General features: G+C 44.1%; 1 protein-coding gene across 2 annotated transcripts in view; it reads left to right on the forward strand.

The window, feature by feature from the left end:
• The window catches only part of HTT (huntingtin), a 454,111-nt gene that overhangs the window by 165,386 nt on the left and 271,977 nt on the right, over positions 1-16,748 (forward strand). For both annotated transcript variants that reach the window (XM_063135886.1, XM_063135887.1), the window contains exon 22: positions 10,145-10,291. In XM_063135886.1, coding sequence (XP_062991956.1) covers positions 10,145-10,291 — 147 coding nt within the window. The remainder of the gene's footprint in view (positions 1-10,144; positions 10,292-16,748) is intronic.

Raw genomic sequence — 16,748 nt, forward strand, 5'->3', positions numbered from 1 at the left:
CTGTTTCCAAACAAAGAAATGGCAGACCAGCTACCAAAGGTCCATGTTTTGAGAAACATAAGGCAAACTGCTTCAGCCACTAAGGGGACTTCTGCTGTGTGCCTGTTTAAGAACTATGCCTAGGCTGGTGCTTTGATCCCCATCTTCTCTGCAAAAATGAAGCTTTATGTTGGAACAGGGATACCTGATGCATTATTCCTTGTGACCAACAAATGGCAGTATCTGCTAGAGATCAAAGTGTTAACATGGGGTAGGTAACCTGGTGCCTTCTAAAAATTTGGACTACAATTCCCATCAGATCTGGGCAACATGATCAATGGCCAGGAGTTATGGGGATTGTAGTACTAAATATCTGGTGTACGCTAGATTTCTACCCTGCCCTAGCATTTCTCAGTTTGCTGGAAACATTACAGATATTTGGTGTTTTACGTCAACATTTATATGCTAAAATTAAAATTTGGGAGGACCTGGAAGACATATTAGAAGAAGTTCACTGTCTACAACCAGATCCTAAAATATGATTGATGGGGGACTTTAATATTTAACTTGGAGCTTCAGATATAGCACTTTATGACAAATGGGGTTATCTGCACCAATTTGAGAAATACCTATCAGTACCCATGAAAATGGAACACTGGAAAGCCCTTATATGTTTAAGGTTTGAACAAATGAATACTGTGATGAAATGGGAGAGATCCCACAGCATACCAGTAGAAGACAGATCGTGTGTTTGTGAAGAGCCAGTTCTAGAGGACATAGCATATTACGTATTTGTCTGTCCCTTATATACAGATATAAGAAAAAGTTATTTGGAGCCTTTTTTAAAGAAAGTGAAATTCAGAGTGTTAAGGAAACTTCCTTCTTCAGGAACCTTTGTAAGGCAGAGTGGGACAGTACAACCAAAAGCAGACCATCCAGCCATTTAGCTAACAACCTTTACATGCTTCCTCAGGAGATTTTGGATCAGCTTAAGGTGTAACTGGTTGCTGTCCCAGTGACAGCACTCACCTCCAATGCATCCTTTCCAGTAGATGTTGTTGTAGTGGAAGATGAGACCAAGGCAAGAGGAGAGAGGTCTCGAGTAAATCCAGGAGACTGCCTGTTCAAAGTCACCGTGCGCTCACCATGTTCTCCTTAGAGCTGTGATTGAAAGGGAGTGTCCTGAGAGCTGGTGCTGGGACTGAAGAGGCGTGGCCTGATCGCTCTCAGCAGCTGAGTGGGCGGAGAGTTTCATTCTGTCTCCTGACTCCTAGCTGAGCAGATCGAGTGAATAGGGAGAGCAAACAGGAGTCTGGCAGGGGAGGTCCCTAACAAAAAATGTTTTCCTTTAACACACTCATATACTAGAGGACAATGTTGTTAATCTTCAGGGATGACAGGATAAAGCACAGGCTATTCCAATACAATTAGATAGGCAGAAACAAAAAGGGAATAGAGACTATGGACAGAAAGGATTATCCAGTGGTGGTGACCTGCAAAGTGTGTGCAACGTTTGTTTTCCTGCCTGAGATCAACATGGTGCAAACTGGCTGCACTATTGGAAGAAAAAGTGAGAGTGGTTGAGGATAATTCCTGGCATGATCCCCCAGGCAATCAAGGTGACAAATTCTTGAAAGGTCTAACAAACCACGCAAACAAAGCTGGTCCAACTTTGAATCATTCATTGGTAACTCCAGGCAACATAATCAAGTAAATCAGTCTGCCAGTACACTGAGCTGACAAGAAACAAAGTCACACAAAGTCACTTTCAGCAGTACCCCTGTCCAAACAGGGTGGCACTGCTCAGCCCATCAGAATGATGCTTCAGTCTGGGTGATCTTTCTGCAACCCCCACCTCTTCCTCTGCTAGGTTCTCACGGAGAACTCCCAGCCTCTCAAGGCTTAAGGGGAGTAGTGGTTTGAAGCTACTCCCATTTGCTCTTCTCTGAGAATAGATTCTGACATCATTAGTGTCTCACTTTACACAGATGGAAATTTACTTGCATCCATATTTAGATGGCATACTCATCCTATCTGTTATGAGAGCAAAGGGAACCAGGTTATTCCCATGGGCCAGTGCTACTCTTCTGGCCTCATGTAAACCTTCTGCTAATCTGGGACCACGGGCTACGCTACTTGGAACATGGACTGCTGGCAAGAGATGGGTTGCACCTCACAAGGGCTGGAAAGAATGAGTTCGGCCACAGCATGAAGAACTTCATCAGGAGGGCTTTAAACTGAATCTTACGGGGGTGGGAGACGTAAATTTTGAGGCAACAATGGATGAAGGCCAATGCACCACAGTACAGAGAACAGCTCCAACAGTGTCCCAAAATAGTGTCTGCAACAAGGTAGGAACAAAGCCAGACTATAAAACACATGGTCTTCGATGTCTATATACTAATGCCCAGAGCATGGGAAACAAACAGAATGAACTTGAACTCTTATTACATGAAGGCAAATACGGCTTGATAGGTATAACTGAAACTTTGTGGGATGACTCCCATGACTGGAATATAGCAATTGAAGGATATAACTTGTTCAAAAAGAACAGAAGAAATAGAAAGGGAGGTGGAGTTGCACTATATGTTAAAAATACCTATCCCTGCACAGAAATACAGGCGGATGAGATTGGGAGCCCCGTCGAGAGCGTCTGGATTAAAATAAATGGGGCTAGGAATAAAAAGAATATGATAATCGGAGTCTACTACCGACCACCCAATCAAGGAGAAGACGAGGACGAAACTTTTGAGAAACAAATTACCAGTGTTTCAAGGAAGTGTGATGTAGTAGTGATGGGGGACTTCAATTACCCTGATATCTGTTGGGAGACCATTACTGCCAAAAGCGGCCCTTCCAAGAAATTCCTGACATGTATGGGTGATAACTTTCTCCTACAGAAAGTGGTGGAAGGAACTAGAGGATCGGCAATCCTTGACTTGTTATTGACCAATAGGGATGACTTAGTGGATAAAGTGGCAGTTACGGGAACTCTGGGGGAAAGTGACCACGTCATACTTGAATTCTTGATTATGAAGGAGACAAAAGTCGAGCGTAGCCATACACGTACTCTGGATTTTAGGAAAGCTGATTTTAATAAACTCAGAACTATAATAAGTAAGGTCCCGTGGCAAGGGAGCCTAAAGAGAAAAGGAGTGCAGGATGGGTGGGAGTATCTAAAAAATGAAATTTTAAAGGCACAGTTACAAACAATTCCAACAAGGAGAAAAGATAGAAGACAACAGAGGAAACCAATGTGGCTCCACAAAAAGCTTATTGATGAACTGAAAACAAAAAGGGATACATATAGGAAGTGGAAGGAAGGCCAGGCTACAAAAGAAGAGTACAGACAAGTGGCGCAGAAGTGCCGAAATGGCGTCAGGAAGGCTAAAGCTGTGAATGAGCTGAGATTAGCGAGGGATGCTAAAAGCAATAAAAAGGCTTTCTTCAGATACGTGAGTAGTAAAAGACAGAGGAAAGAAATGGTGGTTCAACTGCTTAATGAGGATGGCAAATTGATAACAGATGACAAAGAAAAGGCTGAAGTGCTCAATTCCTACTTTGCCTCAGTCTTCTCCCAAAAGCGGGTCTATGACCCCCCTGGAAAAAGTGAAGCAGAAGTTGAGGGGGCAGGATTGCAGTTTGAGATTGATGGTCAAAGAACACCTAATTTCCTTGAATGAGTTCAAATCTCCAGGGCCCGATGAACTGCATCCAAGAGTAATGAAGGAGCTAGCGGAAGAACTCTCAGAACCTTTGTCTATTATCTTTGCAAAATCATGGAAGACGGGTGAGGTGCCGGACGACTGGAGGAGGGCTAACGTTGTCCCTATCTGCAAAAAGGAGGAACCTGGGAACTACAGACCAGTCAGTCTGACATCCATCCCTGGGAAAATTCTGGAGCAGATTATAAAGAAGTCAATCTGTAAACACCTTGAAATCAATGCAGTGATTACTAGAAGCCAACATGGATTTGTCAGGAACAAATCCTGTCAGACTAATTTGATCTCATTTTTTGATAGGATAACCTCCCTTGTGGACTGTGGGAATGCTGTGGACGTCATATATCTTGACTTCAGCAAAGCTTTTGACAAAGTACCACATGACATTCTGATTAACAAACTAGCTAAAAGTGGGCTAGATGGAACAACTATTAGGTAGATCCACAGTTGGCTACAGAATCGGACTCAAAGAGTACTTATCAATGGAACCTTCTCAAACTGGGGAGAGGCAACGAGTGGGGTGCCGCAGGGCTCAGTCCTGGGCCCAGTGCTCTTCAACATTTTTATTAATGATTTGGACGAGGAGGTGCAGGGAACGCTGATCAAATTTGCAGATGACACAAAATTGGGTGGGATAGCTAATACCCTGGAAGACAGAAACAAACTTCAAAGTGATCTTGATAGGCTGGAGTGCTGGGCTGAAAACAACAGAATGAAATTTAATAGGGATAAATGCCAAGTTCTACATTTAGGGAATAGAAACCAAATGCACAGTTACAAGATGGGGGACACTTGGCTCAGCAATACTACAAACGAGAAAGATCTTGGAATTGTTGTAGATTGCAAGCTGAATATGAGCCAACAGTGCGATATGGCTGCAAGAAAGGCAAATGCTATTTTGGGCTGCATTAATAGAAGTATAGCTTCCAAATCACGTGAGGTACTGGTTCCTCTCTATTCGGCCCTGGTTAGGCCTCATCTAGAGTATTGCGTCCAGTTCTGGGCTCCACAATTCAAGAAGGACGCAGACAAGCTGGAGCGTGTTCAGAAGAGGGCAACCAGGATGATCAGAGGTCTAGAAACAAAGCCCTATGAAGAGAGACTGATAGAACTGGGCATGTTTAGCCTGGAGAAGAGAAGATTGAGGGGAGACATGATAGCAGTCTTCAAATACTTAAAAGGTTGTCACACAGAGGAGGGCCAGGATCTCTTCTCGATCCTCCCAGAGTGCAGGACACGGAATAACGGGCTCAAGTTAAAGGAAGCCAGATTCCAGCTGGACATCAGGAAAAACTTCCTGACTGTTAGAGCAGTGCGACAATGGAATCAGTTACCTAGGGAGGTTGTGGGCTCTCCCACACTAGAGGCATTCAAGAGGCAGCTGGACAAGCATCTGTCAGGGATGCTTTAGGGTGGATTCCTGCATTGAGCAGGGGGTTGGACTCGATGGCCTTGTAGGCCCCTTCCAACTCTGCTATTCTATGATTCTGTGATTCTATGATTCTAATCAGGTATACGCCAAAATTTTGATGGCATTCTGGTTTTGGTGTAAGCATGAGGGAAGAATTCCTGAACAAGAGTAATATCCTGGATTTCCTACATGTAAGTCTATCAAAAGGGCTGAGCATGAACACCCCAAAACAAAAGGTAGCAGCCCTAAATAGCACTTTTCTATAGCTGGAGTTGGGGGCTTTCCATCCTCATGTCCACCAATTCCTAAAAGGGGCAGCATTGTTGAACCTTCTGACCATCCTTAGGATTTCTTCATGAAACTTAATTTGGGTTCTTACAGCACTTATGGGAGGACTCCTTGAGTCTATGGGTAAAATCCCTCTTAGAGTTCTTACCTTGAAAACAGATTTTCTAGTGGCCATGACTTCTGTATGCAGATTATCAGAGTTGGGGGCACTGCCCTCTAATCCCTAGGTATGTGTTTTCTAGAATGACAAGGTCCATAATTTATTCACAAGGTGAATCCAGTTTTCCATAGGTCCCAGGAGTTGGTCCTACTATGCTTTCTTCATAAGCCAAAGCATCAGCAAGAAAAGAATTTGCATATGCTCAATGTTTGAAGATCTCTCCATATGCATTTGGACAGGACAGCTGCACATAAGTCTGAATCATGGTTTGTGTCCTTTCTTCTGCCAAGCCTTTGGCAAAGAAGTGTCAGGGACAAATATTTCCAAATAGCTTAGGCAACGCATTCATGTGACATATATCAGTCTAGGGAAACCACCTCCTCAAGGGGTGACTGTTCATTGTGTCTGTGGGGGGTGGCAGATACATAGTTTCAGATACATCGGTTGTGCCATGGGGTAGGTTCTCCATAGAAGAGATTTGTAGGGCTGCCACTTGAGCCTCTGTACCAGGGGTTCTGAACCTGGGGACCATGGACCCCTTGGCTTCAGGGGGTCCGTGAAAGTCAAATAAAAATGTATATTCACTATATTAAGGGAATCACTGGAGTTGATTTTTAAAATTTAAAACGCTGTATCTTTAAAAGCTCAGCGGCCATTTTGAACTTAGCTCCCCTCCATGTGCTCTCTTGTGCTTTCCGTGTTCCCTCCTGCCCAGCATGCCTGGAGCCTTGGAGTGGGGAGAGAGAGCGCGAATTCCTTCTCTGTCTGTTGGCTGGCTCTCTCTGTGTGTCTACTCAGAAGTAACTACCATTGAGGGCAATGTCTCAATGTCTTACTCCATTGAGGGGTCCCCTGGGAGGATTTCCTATCCCCCATCTGCATGGATTGAGGGGCGGCAGCAAGGGAGGGAGGAACAGACAGACAGAGGAGATGGTGTAGAAGATTCCTGTTTAAGGACCCTGCGCTGGGAGAGGGATTCATATGAGAAATGAACATTTGAGCAGAATTAAAGTTTTGTTTTGTTTAATTTGCACATGATGATTGCATTTCATTTTTGTATGGAGTGGCCATTAATTTTTGCATGAAAAAGAGTGAGAAACATATTTTTTGTTAAGCTTGTTCACTTTATTCATACTTTGTGTATGTCATACACTGTATGAGGCAATCAATTTTCAATAAAATAAAACATATTCATTGAATGCAAAGTTGTGTTTATGTGCTTATGTGCATTTTTCTAGGGAGGGGGTCCATAGCTTTCACCAGATTTTCAAAGGGGTCCGTGACTCAAAAAAGGTTAAGAACCACTGCTCTGTACGTTTGATGAATACTCTTTTGCTGATGCAGCTTTTGGTCTAAGATCTTTAACTGGACTCCCAGCCTGGGATGGCGCTGCTATTGTGCTTCCTGAAGGATAACGAACTATGAATGCCTTCTGCAAGTCCTGGGGAAAAAGGAGATTCTTACTGAGAATTCCTGTTTACAGGACTCCCAGAGGGTGTTCGCCAACTTCTTTGGTCCAGTACTTGTGGAGTGGGTTTTTTTAGGGCTTCTGCTTCTGCTATACATGTGGGGTAGAAGGTAACTTTTCCTAGGATTAATTCCTATCACTGTTGATAATTTTTGGTTTATCAAGTTAATCTGTTTGAATGCATTACTTTTAACTGGCATGTTGTCATAAGCTATACTATAAACACATATTCTATAATTCCTTCTTTTGGGGGTTAGTTTTGTTGTTTGCATTTCTATCACAATTCTGGGGAACAGGGATATCCTTCCCCCAGAGGAACCAGTGAGATGTTGGCCCTGCCTATTGACGGAAGAGAAAAGGCTATCTTAAAGGATATAGAATTATTAAAGTCCTTCAAGAAACTTGGAAACAGGAATTCATGGTCAGAATTTCCTTTTTTTATTTAAGTTGATTTATAAATTTCAGCAGAATCTACAATAGAAATAGCCCTGAGGATGTAAAGGGCCTACACACTGCCATCTCCATTAAAATGGGAAGTGTTGTTGATTACATTTTGGCCTCAACCCCCTTCATAACTTTACTGAAGAACTGTAGTGTTGAGGAGAGAACTGAGAGAAATCACCAATCTTTGAAAGTAAAGATTGTAAGTATGTTAGAAGAAAACTTTGAGACTGCTGTAACTGCAATTCTAGGTACACAGGTGGAATATATGTTTGCAGTCAGCATTGATAAACTATGATCCTACAAGGTACAGATGGACAACAGATGAATACTGAAAAATAACAGAAGACATCTAAGGAAAACAAGAATCAGGTGATGCCATGAATTTGAATGAGGGACAAGCAGGTAACCAACAGAGGTTCCTGGGGGATAAGAGACAGGGAAGCCTTGTCCTGTGCTGACCAGGGGAGATGAATGCAGAAGAGACTGAGTCTACAGAGAAACAGAATAAAGGATGGCAGCTGAAGGATGTAATCACTGAACCCACACACACTGAGAAGTAGGCGTTATTAAGAATCCTGAACACCTATGTGTAAAGTTTCAATTTATTTTTTATTTTATTTTGTCTTTATCAAAAAAGAAGGGATGTAACCATATGAAGGAAATATTGGGTTCAGCGTGAATGGGTTGTCCTTCCTGGGAAGGATCAGGAAGTAGTTAAAGGCAACACCCACTGCTTTTGGCCTGGGAAAAGAAAGGCCACAGCCTGAGAGAGCTCTGTGGGGAAGCCTCTTGTTAAATAAAATGTAAAAGTTTGTTTATAAAGCAGTAAATCCAATTTTGCAGCAAAACAGCTTTGAAACACTGTACAGCTTATTGGAGCTGACTGCCTTGGTTGTTTAAAGGGTTAGGACAGAAGGGTTTTGGAGTTGGAAGGAACGTGACTCCTTTTGTTCCTGTAACCTGGAGAACCACACAAGTACAGAGCAGCTCTTTTTATTGAAAGGTCAGAGTTTAAATTTAGCTGAATTCAGAATACTGAATTATATTTTGGTTGAATTAGTTTATGTTCAGTACCCCATTAGTTTATGTCAGTCTCCCCCCCCCCCCCGTATGATCAGTCAGAGGGGTGGCAGGTTCTCCTTACACACTTACAGTCTTAAAGTCCATTTGAACTTCTATAGGTCATCTCCTAAGATTGTTTTATATACTTTTAAACATTCACATTTAGTCTCTTGCCAATCCAAAAAAAAATATCCTTCTTGGTGGAGCCCTTGGCCCCCATACAGTTACCTGTTTTTATAAAATGTATAGTTCTCTATGGCTACATATATTAGAGGAAGGGTTGGCAAGTGTCTTAAATTAGTGTGTTTTTAATTTTTAATAATATTTTTAAATATATCATTGTCTTTGTATTTATAAGTTTTAGCACTGCAGTGGTACCTATGGTTATTTATGTTTTATGTATTGTTGACATATGTTTGTATAGTTGTGAATGTTCATTTTGCCATTAAAGAAGACCACAGGTCGAAATGCATTTGGTATTAGTAAAAGCGCTTTAGGTAAAAAAAAAATGGTCCGCTATGAATATTGTATATTTGTTTCCATTGTTTTTAACTAGACTGAAAAATTAAATATTTTTAAATATGTTGTTGTTGTTATATATTGTCACCAGTGCACCCAACCCACTTGCTCTGCTTTATTAGAGAACTCAAGATCTACAACCATTAACCATTATTTCTCTTTGTACTAATATCCAGAATCCCTGTATATTTATTAATTACATTAATTACATTTTATTTTATTTATTACATATGGGGGATATACGTATATGTGGGATATAAATGAAAATGCATGCCTTTTCCCTGCAGCCTCTCCAACAAAGGGGGCTGCATGTTGAAGTAATATGCGCCAGCTGTATTGGTGTGTGATACCACCTGTGCAGTACTTTCAAAGAGATTTCTAGGATAGAGGCTGATATTGATCTGAGTAGTCTATTGTCCCATAATTTGTTACAACTAGCATCTTCTAATTCCCTTCCGAAATCTCCTTCCCATACTTTCTTCAAACCCACCATCGGACCCATCTCTATTAGGATAGCATAACTCCCTTCCCTCCCGTTAACATTACTGGTTCTAATCCTGTTAGAGTTCTGAGTGCATATCTCTTTATGTTGGGATCTCTGAGGAGGTGGGGATAATTGTAATTCTTGTAGCCATCCTAGGTCAGTTTTGAGTTCTGTTGTTTTTGGTTTATCCTGGGCATAAAAATCTCTCAGTCGAAAATATCCCTTCTTTTCCCATTCAGAAATCCTAGTGATGCCAGTTGTGTCTAAATTACCCAGATATATTTGAAATGGGGTGACAGGAAACCACACGGGGGACAGCCTGGCTTGCCACTTTTTCCAAATTGTGAAAATAGTTTTGGTATATGGGTTTTTGATATTATTTAGCTCCTTTATTTTTATAGTTTGAAAAGGCTAGGCCCATGAAGGGCCCTTGCTCAGCATTTCTTCTTCCAGACGTATCCAGTTTTTGTTTGACTGCAGGCCTATTAAGGTTATTAAGGTTGCCTGTTACTTTAAATGATGACATCTTTTGATCTTGAAGACTATTACATTTTTCCCCTTTTCATTTCATGTTTCTCATAAAAGCCTACCTTTCTCTTTATTTCAGGCTGGTTCCAAAGCTGTTCTATAATTGTGACCAGGGACAAGCTGATCCGGTAGTAGCAATGGCAAGGGACCAAAGTAGTGTCTATCTAAAATTGCTAATGCATGAAACTCAACCTGCTTCTCAGTTTGCAGTAAGCACAATCACCAGGTAGAGCTATGCTTTGTTATCTCTTTGTTTTGCAGGAAAACCATGTGAGTCAAATTCCTAAATAACTATTGGACTCCATTTTTAAGGTATTGAATACATACTTCGTTTTGCCCGCTGAAGGCAGCTTCTCTTTTGATGAAGGATATGTCTGTGCTATAGATTGCATTTGCTTTCTTGTAGTTGCAAGGATTTCTGCCCTTGAGTGCAGGAGACAAGCTAGCTTGGGAAAGGCCCTGAACTTCAAGACTGGGAGGCCGTCTTCCAGAGGAGCCAAGGCATCCTCCTATAAGTCCAGTTCCTGCCTCATGGCAAGAGGCAAGAGCCAACCAAAGAAAGAAAGAAAGAAAGAAAAGGAGAGAGCCTCTGCAGGAACAGTAGGAGCAGAAGCTGTTTGTCCTACTTGGCAGTGAGGTTTTGGATGACTTTGGCCTTTCTCCCTTCCTTCTCTGCCTCCCAGTTAGTGGTGTGGAAGAGTATTTTTTATCAGTGCTATTCTCTTGGCTTTGCCAAGCTTCAGAGGTGTCACACCTGAGGAGGACGGACAGCCAGAGAGGAGTGCAGAAGCGATGAAGTCATTGATTGAGGAAAGCTTTTTCATGTACTTTCTTTCACTTTTTTTTCACACTACTGTATAAACATGGTTGATAACAAATTTCAGATTAAGCTCTCTGGAAGCTCATTCTTTCTTCAAGTCTTTACCTCTATTTATCCAGGCTAAAGATTTGATTTCTGGGAGTTGAGTAAGGTTGGGTCAAAAAATACATTCAAAGGTGAATTCTTCTCCAACATTCTCCAAATGCTATCACAGACATTGGTTAGCATGGCACATAAGGGGGTAACAACTGCAAAATAGGTAACTTGTCTTCTGATGGTGGTGGTGGGGCTTATTTTTGTAAGTTATTGCATGAAAAAAGAGCATAGGCAGCGTCTGAGCAAAGGAAGAAATAAAAGTATGTAATAAGTGCTCCTTCTATCCTTTTTTTTTTTTTTTGCCTACTATGTAGTGGGTATTGTGGTGAGTCTAAAACCGGAGTTCTGACTCCTCCTTAGGTCCAGTTTTTAAAGCAGGGGTAAGGGACCTTCCTTCCAACATTCCCTTGGGTGTAATGCTTCAGAACTGCATGATAGTGGTGAGTGGGCAGGTCACCGTCACCACTACTCACTCACTCTCTCTAGATTCTTGAGGGGTGGGGGTGGGTCAGGTCATCTTAACTTCAGATCATTACCACCACTCACTCTTTCACTCACTCTTCACTACCACCCCATATTCATTCATTTGTTCATATTCTCTCTCTCTCTCTCCCTCTCCTCCCTTTCTTGTTCTTCATCATTTACTCTATGCATCACACATATGGGCTCTGCGCCTGCACGGAGACCTGAACCGGAACCTTCCATAGCTTAGGGAAACGTTTTTGGCGGGAACCCCTCCCCCACGCTACTGTGCATGTCCCTGGGGTTCCCGCCCTTACCTCAGTTCTTCGTCGTCTGCCATTGTGCACAGACCTTGAAACCGTTCCTCTAGCGTTTTTCTCTGAAAATCTCTTTATCTTTTTCAAACGGCTCAAACTGTTGTAGATAATCTTTCTTCTCTCTCTACTTTTCTAAATCTTTCTTTGTATATATTCTCTTCTCCTTTCCCTCTGAGCGATCCTCAGATTGCAGGCGCTGCGGGCGCATGGCCGTGAAGGCCCCTTTCAGAAAATGCGTCAAATGTGGCACTAAACTACTGCCGAAAGACGGACATTCGCTTTGTGTAGTTTGTCTAGGAGAAGGACACAAAGTTCAGCAGTGCCATCACTGTATGGCATTTACCAAGCAAACCCGCAAAAATAGGGCGGACAGACTTCGCTCCGTGCTTTGGGAAAAAGCCCTGAAGGCTACCAAACCCACGCCTCAAAAGCACGTGGAAAAATCCTCAAGGACAATGAGCAGGGACCGCAGCCCTGAAATTCAGTCCTTCGTGATTACTGAGGAGATGATGGCGGAAAACAGGGCCATACCCCTGATGCCAGGCCAATCCCTTGCGGTATCCGCAGCCAAAAAGATTGCCAAAAAGGCGCGGACCCCAAAATCGGCAGAACAAGCCAAAAAGAAGAAGAAGAGGAAGGAGGTCGACAAACACTCCTCCTCTAGGGCTGCGACCGTAACAACGGCATCGCCTAGGCCCGTTACCATATCGAGACCGATTACGGTACCGACACAAACCTCGGTACCAGAAAACTTATCGGTACCGATTCCCATACCGACGGCCAGAAGCTCAATGTCGGAGGGAGAGATCCGTGACTCGATATCAGCCATCTCTGTACCATGTGTTGTCGCACAAGAGCAAGGACTTCAGCCTACGGTACCGGTGTCGCCTGTTCATCAGGAGAGGCCTGCACCCTCTCGACCAGACTATGATCGAATTTCCCAATACTCGGGATATCATAGACAGGACTTGTATGACTGGGAGTATTACCGACCCCAGGAATACTATCCAGAGGGATGTAGACAGGAGGAGTACTACGCACACCCTCCTAACCCTACCAGGATCGTCCAAGTTTCTTCACCTCGGGCTCCGACAACATCAGGGCACCGTAGCAGAATGGAGACTTCGATACCGAGGGTTACTGCATCATCCTCGGCACCGCACCATGAACAAGCGTTGGAACCAATTCGAGCGGCAATACAACCCACTGCATCGAACACGCCTGACGATGAGTACAGATCCGACTCAGATTCGCTGATGTCCGTCGCAGCTTTGATGCCGTCACCAGATGATATAGTAAACACCCATGATCCTGCTTCCCCTTCGGAGGACATGGGTAGCTTTTCAGATCACGTCCTCAGAATGGCGCAGTCGTTATGTCTGGACATCGAACAACGTGCACAAGTAGAAGATGACCCTATTTACAATGTGTTAAAGACGGAGGCGAGCTCTACCATCGTAATTCCTTTTCCTCCTACCTTGAAACGCACAGCGCAAATCTCTTGGAAAACACCGTGCGCTGCTCAACCAACTTCCAAAAGACTGGAAGCGATGTATAAAATACAGGAGGCTAACGTGGAATTCCTATTCCAACACCCAAAGCCAAATTCAATAATTGTTGAATCAGCGCAGGGCAAGTCTCAAAAGATACACTCAGCCCCTATTGACAGGGAAGGTAGGAAGCTAGACTACCTTGGCAGAAGAGTCTACGCCTCCTCCTCACTAGGAATACACACCTCGGCTTATGAAGCTACCATGGCGCGATATCAAATTTTCCTATGGGAAAAAATAGGCACCCTTTGTGACCATCTTCCCGACGACAAACGCGAACTGGCGAGGATCTTTCAATCCGAAGCCATGGCCATAGCGAGGCTACAACTGAATTCTGCAAGACATCAGACAGACTCACATTCAAAATCTATGATGAGTTCAATAGGACTTCGACGCCATGCCTGGCTGAGGTCTGCTAACCTTACTAACGAAACTAAAACAAGAATATAAAACTTGCCCTTCGATGGTGAGGGGCTATTTAATACCAAGACTGATGAGTCTTTAGACTCAATATACAAAGCCCGCACTACGGCTAGGAAAATGGGGTTTTCACAACCGATGCCTCAATACAAGCAAAGGCGCTGGACAAGACAGCCTTACCCACAGTTGCAGCAGCGACTCCAATATGACAAGCAGCCTGCCAAGCAACAGCAGCTACAAAGAAAGAGGCCTTACCAAGGCCGTTACCAGCAAAATAGACGTCAGCCGGATTTTACCAAGAGGCAGCGTCTTTGACTTCCCTGCCCCAGGTTTACTACCGTTCACCAACCATCTAGCACCCATGTACCATCAATGGGAGTCCATAACATCCGACTCCTGGGTGCTCACCATCATCAAGACAGGGTATGCCATCGAGTTCGATACCCTCCCTCCTTCTTCGGGAGTGAAAGTAACAGCGCCGTCCCCTTCTCTGCTGCTCGAGGTACAAACCCTACTAGCAAAGGGAGCCATCTCGCCTGTACCCGCAGAGGAGATCAACCAAGGGTTCTTTTCGCGCTACTTCACGGTCCCAAAGAAAGATGGGGGTCTTCGACCGATTATGGACTTAAGACAATTAAACAAGTACATCACTCCCAAAAAATTCCGTATGACAACAATTACGTCTATTCTCCAGCTGTTGTATATGAGGGTTTGGTTTGCAGTAGTAGACCTGAAGGATGCGTACTTCCATATTTCCATCAGGAAGTCGCATCAAACTTACCTGCGCTTCGCCATCGACACTCGACAGTTTCAATTCACCGTTCTTCCCTTCGGCCTCGCGACCGCGCCGAGGGTCTTCACGAAGGTGATGGCTGTAGTGTGTGCACACCTAAGACAAAAAGAGGTGCACATTTATCCATATATAGACGACTGGCTTATGGTTGCAGGACAACATAGTCACGACTCTCACACTACTGGACTCTCTGGGACTTTGGGTCAACAAGGAGAAATCGACGTTGACTCCTCAGAGAACAATAGACTTTATAGGGGTGACTATCATCCCTGAACGGAAGAGCATACCTCCCTTTACCGAGAGCAAGAACCCTTCGAGACCTGATTCTCGACATCAAAAGCCAAGCAAGACCTTCTGCATGGACAGTCCAAAGACTGCTAGGTCTAATGGCAGCGACCACCGCTGTAATCAGATTCACAAGGCTGCGAATGAGGGTGTTACAGAATTGGTTTTTGAGGACATTCGACCTCAGACGCAACGCCCACAAGACTTACCTTTTGATACCGAGGCAGGTGCAAGCATCCTTGAAGTAGTGGCTCTCGATGGAAAACCTCTTAGAGGGAGCTCCTTTTCAACAAGAGGCGCCCTCGGTGACTATCACGACCGATGCCTCTCTGATCAGATGGGGAGCTCACTGCAACTCCCTCACTGCCCAGGGCCAATGGCCTCCTCGACAGAAAGAGGAGCATATCAATCATCTGGAGCTCCTAGCAGTGGAAAATGCACTAAAGACGTTTGCTCAGATCATCGAGGGCAAAAACGTCCTGATCCCGACGGACAATACCATCGTAGTCTGCTATATAAACAGACAAGGTGGAACGAGATCACATCCCTTGACCCGATCCGCACTCAGAATCTGGAACTGGTGCATAAGAAGAAAGACTTACCTGACTGCGATCCACGTAGCGGGCAAAGAGAACATCGTCGCGGACTCCCTCAGCAGGTCCTTCCACGTCGACCACGAATGGGAGCTCAATACCGAAGTAAGAGAAGACCTCTTTCGGTACTGGGGGTGCCCTGCTGTTGATGTCTTTGCCACCGAAGAAAATGCAATCTGTACCAGATTCTGCAGCAGAGCAGGAAGAGGAAAGAACTCGCTAGGAGACGCTTTCACAAGAACGTGGACAGGGGACTTGCTCTACATCTTCCCCCCTTTCCCACTCCTGACGAAGGTCATAGCCAAGATACAAGCAGACAGAGCGGATTGCATTTTAATCGCTCCTTGGTGGCCTCGCCAGCCTTGGTTCCCTCACGCCCTTCGACTGTCGAGGGGGGACTACATCAAACTACCTTCAGTACCGAAACTGTTGTCTCGACACCAGGGCAAGGTTCGACACACGGACCTGTCGACGCTCAAGATGACAGCGTGGAGGATAACACCACACCCTCCCGTACCGTACAATTGACTGTACAGAATATCTTGATAGCATCGCGAAAGCCTTCAACAAGGAAATCCTACACGGCTAAATGGCAAAGATTCCTTAAATTTGTTTCAGAAAGTAATCAATCAGCAGAGACTTGACCTGTTTCAACAATCCTTGAATACCTACTCTCACTGTACTGAGCTGGACTAAAACTCTCTTCAATTAGAGTGCATTTAGCCACTATTGCAGCCTATCACAAGGGTGTGGACAGGTTTTCACCCTTTACCCATTCTACTTCTAAGGCATTTTTAAAAGGACTTAAAAATACTATACCTACAACTAGGAACATTGTTCCCTCGTGGAGTTTATCAGTTGTTTTGCATGCGCTGATAAGAAAACCGTTTGAGCCCATGGCCACAACAGGCTTGAGACTTTTGACCTTCAAGACCGCCTTCTTAGTTGCCATAACTTCGGCAAGGCGCGCAAGTGAGCTCAGAGCTCTAAGGATTGATGCTCCTTACACAGTTTTCCATAATGACAAGGTCATTCTGCGTACAGACCCAGCTTTCTTACCTAAGGTGGTAACACCGTTTCATCTGTCTCAAGACATAGTGTTACCAGCCTTTTTCCCAAATCCTACAACACCTGCAGACGCATCGCTGCACATGTTGAACGTTAGGAGGGCTCTCGCTTTTTATAAAGCGAGGACTGATAATTTCAGGAAAACCAAACAATTTTTCGTATGTTATGGAGAGCCTTATAAGGGACTCCCAGTGTCGTGTCAGCGGTTGTCACGCTGGATTGTAGAGACAATTGAACTTGCCTACTCTATATCCAAGCTAGAGCTACAACTTCCTGTGA

The sequence above is a fragment of the Elgaria multicarinata genome, chromosome 10 (assembly GCF_023053635.1).
Source record: "Elgaria multicarinata webbii isolate HBS135686 ecotype San Diego chromosome 10, rElgMul1.1.pri, whole genome shotgun sequence".
Lineage (NCBI taxonomy): Eukaryota > Metazoa > Chordata > Lepidosauria > Squamata > Anguidae > Elgaria > Elgaria multicarinata.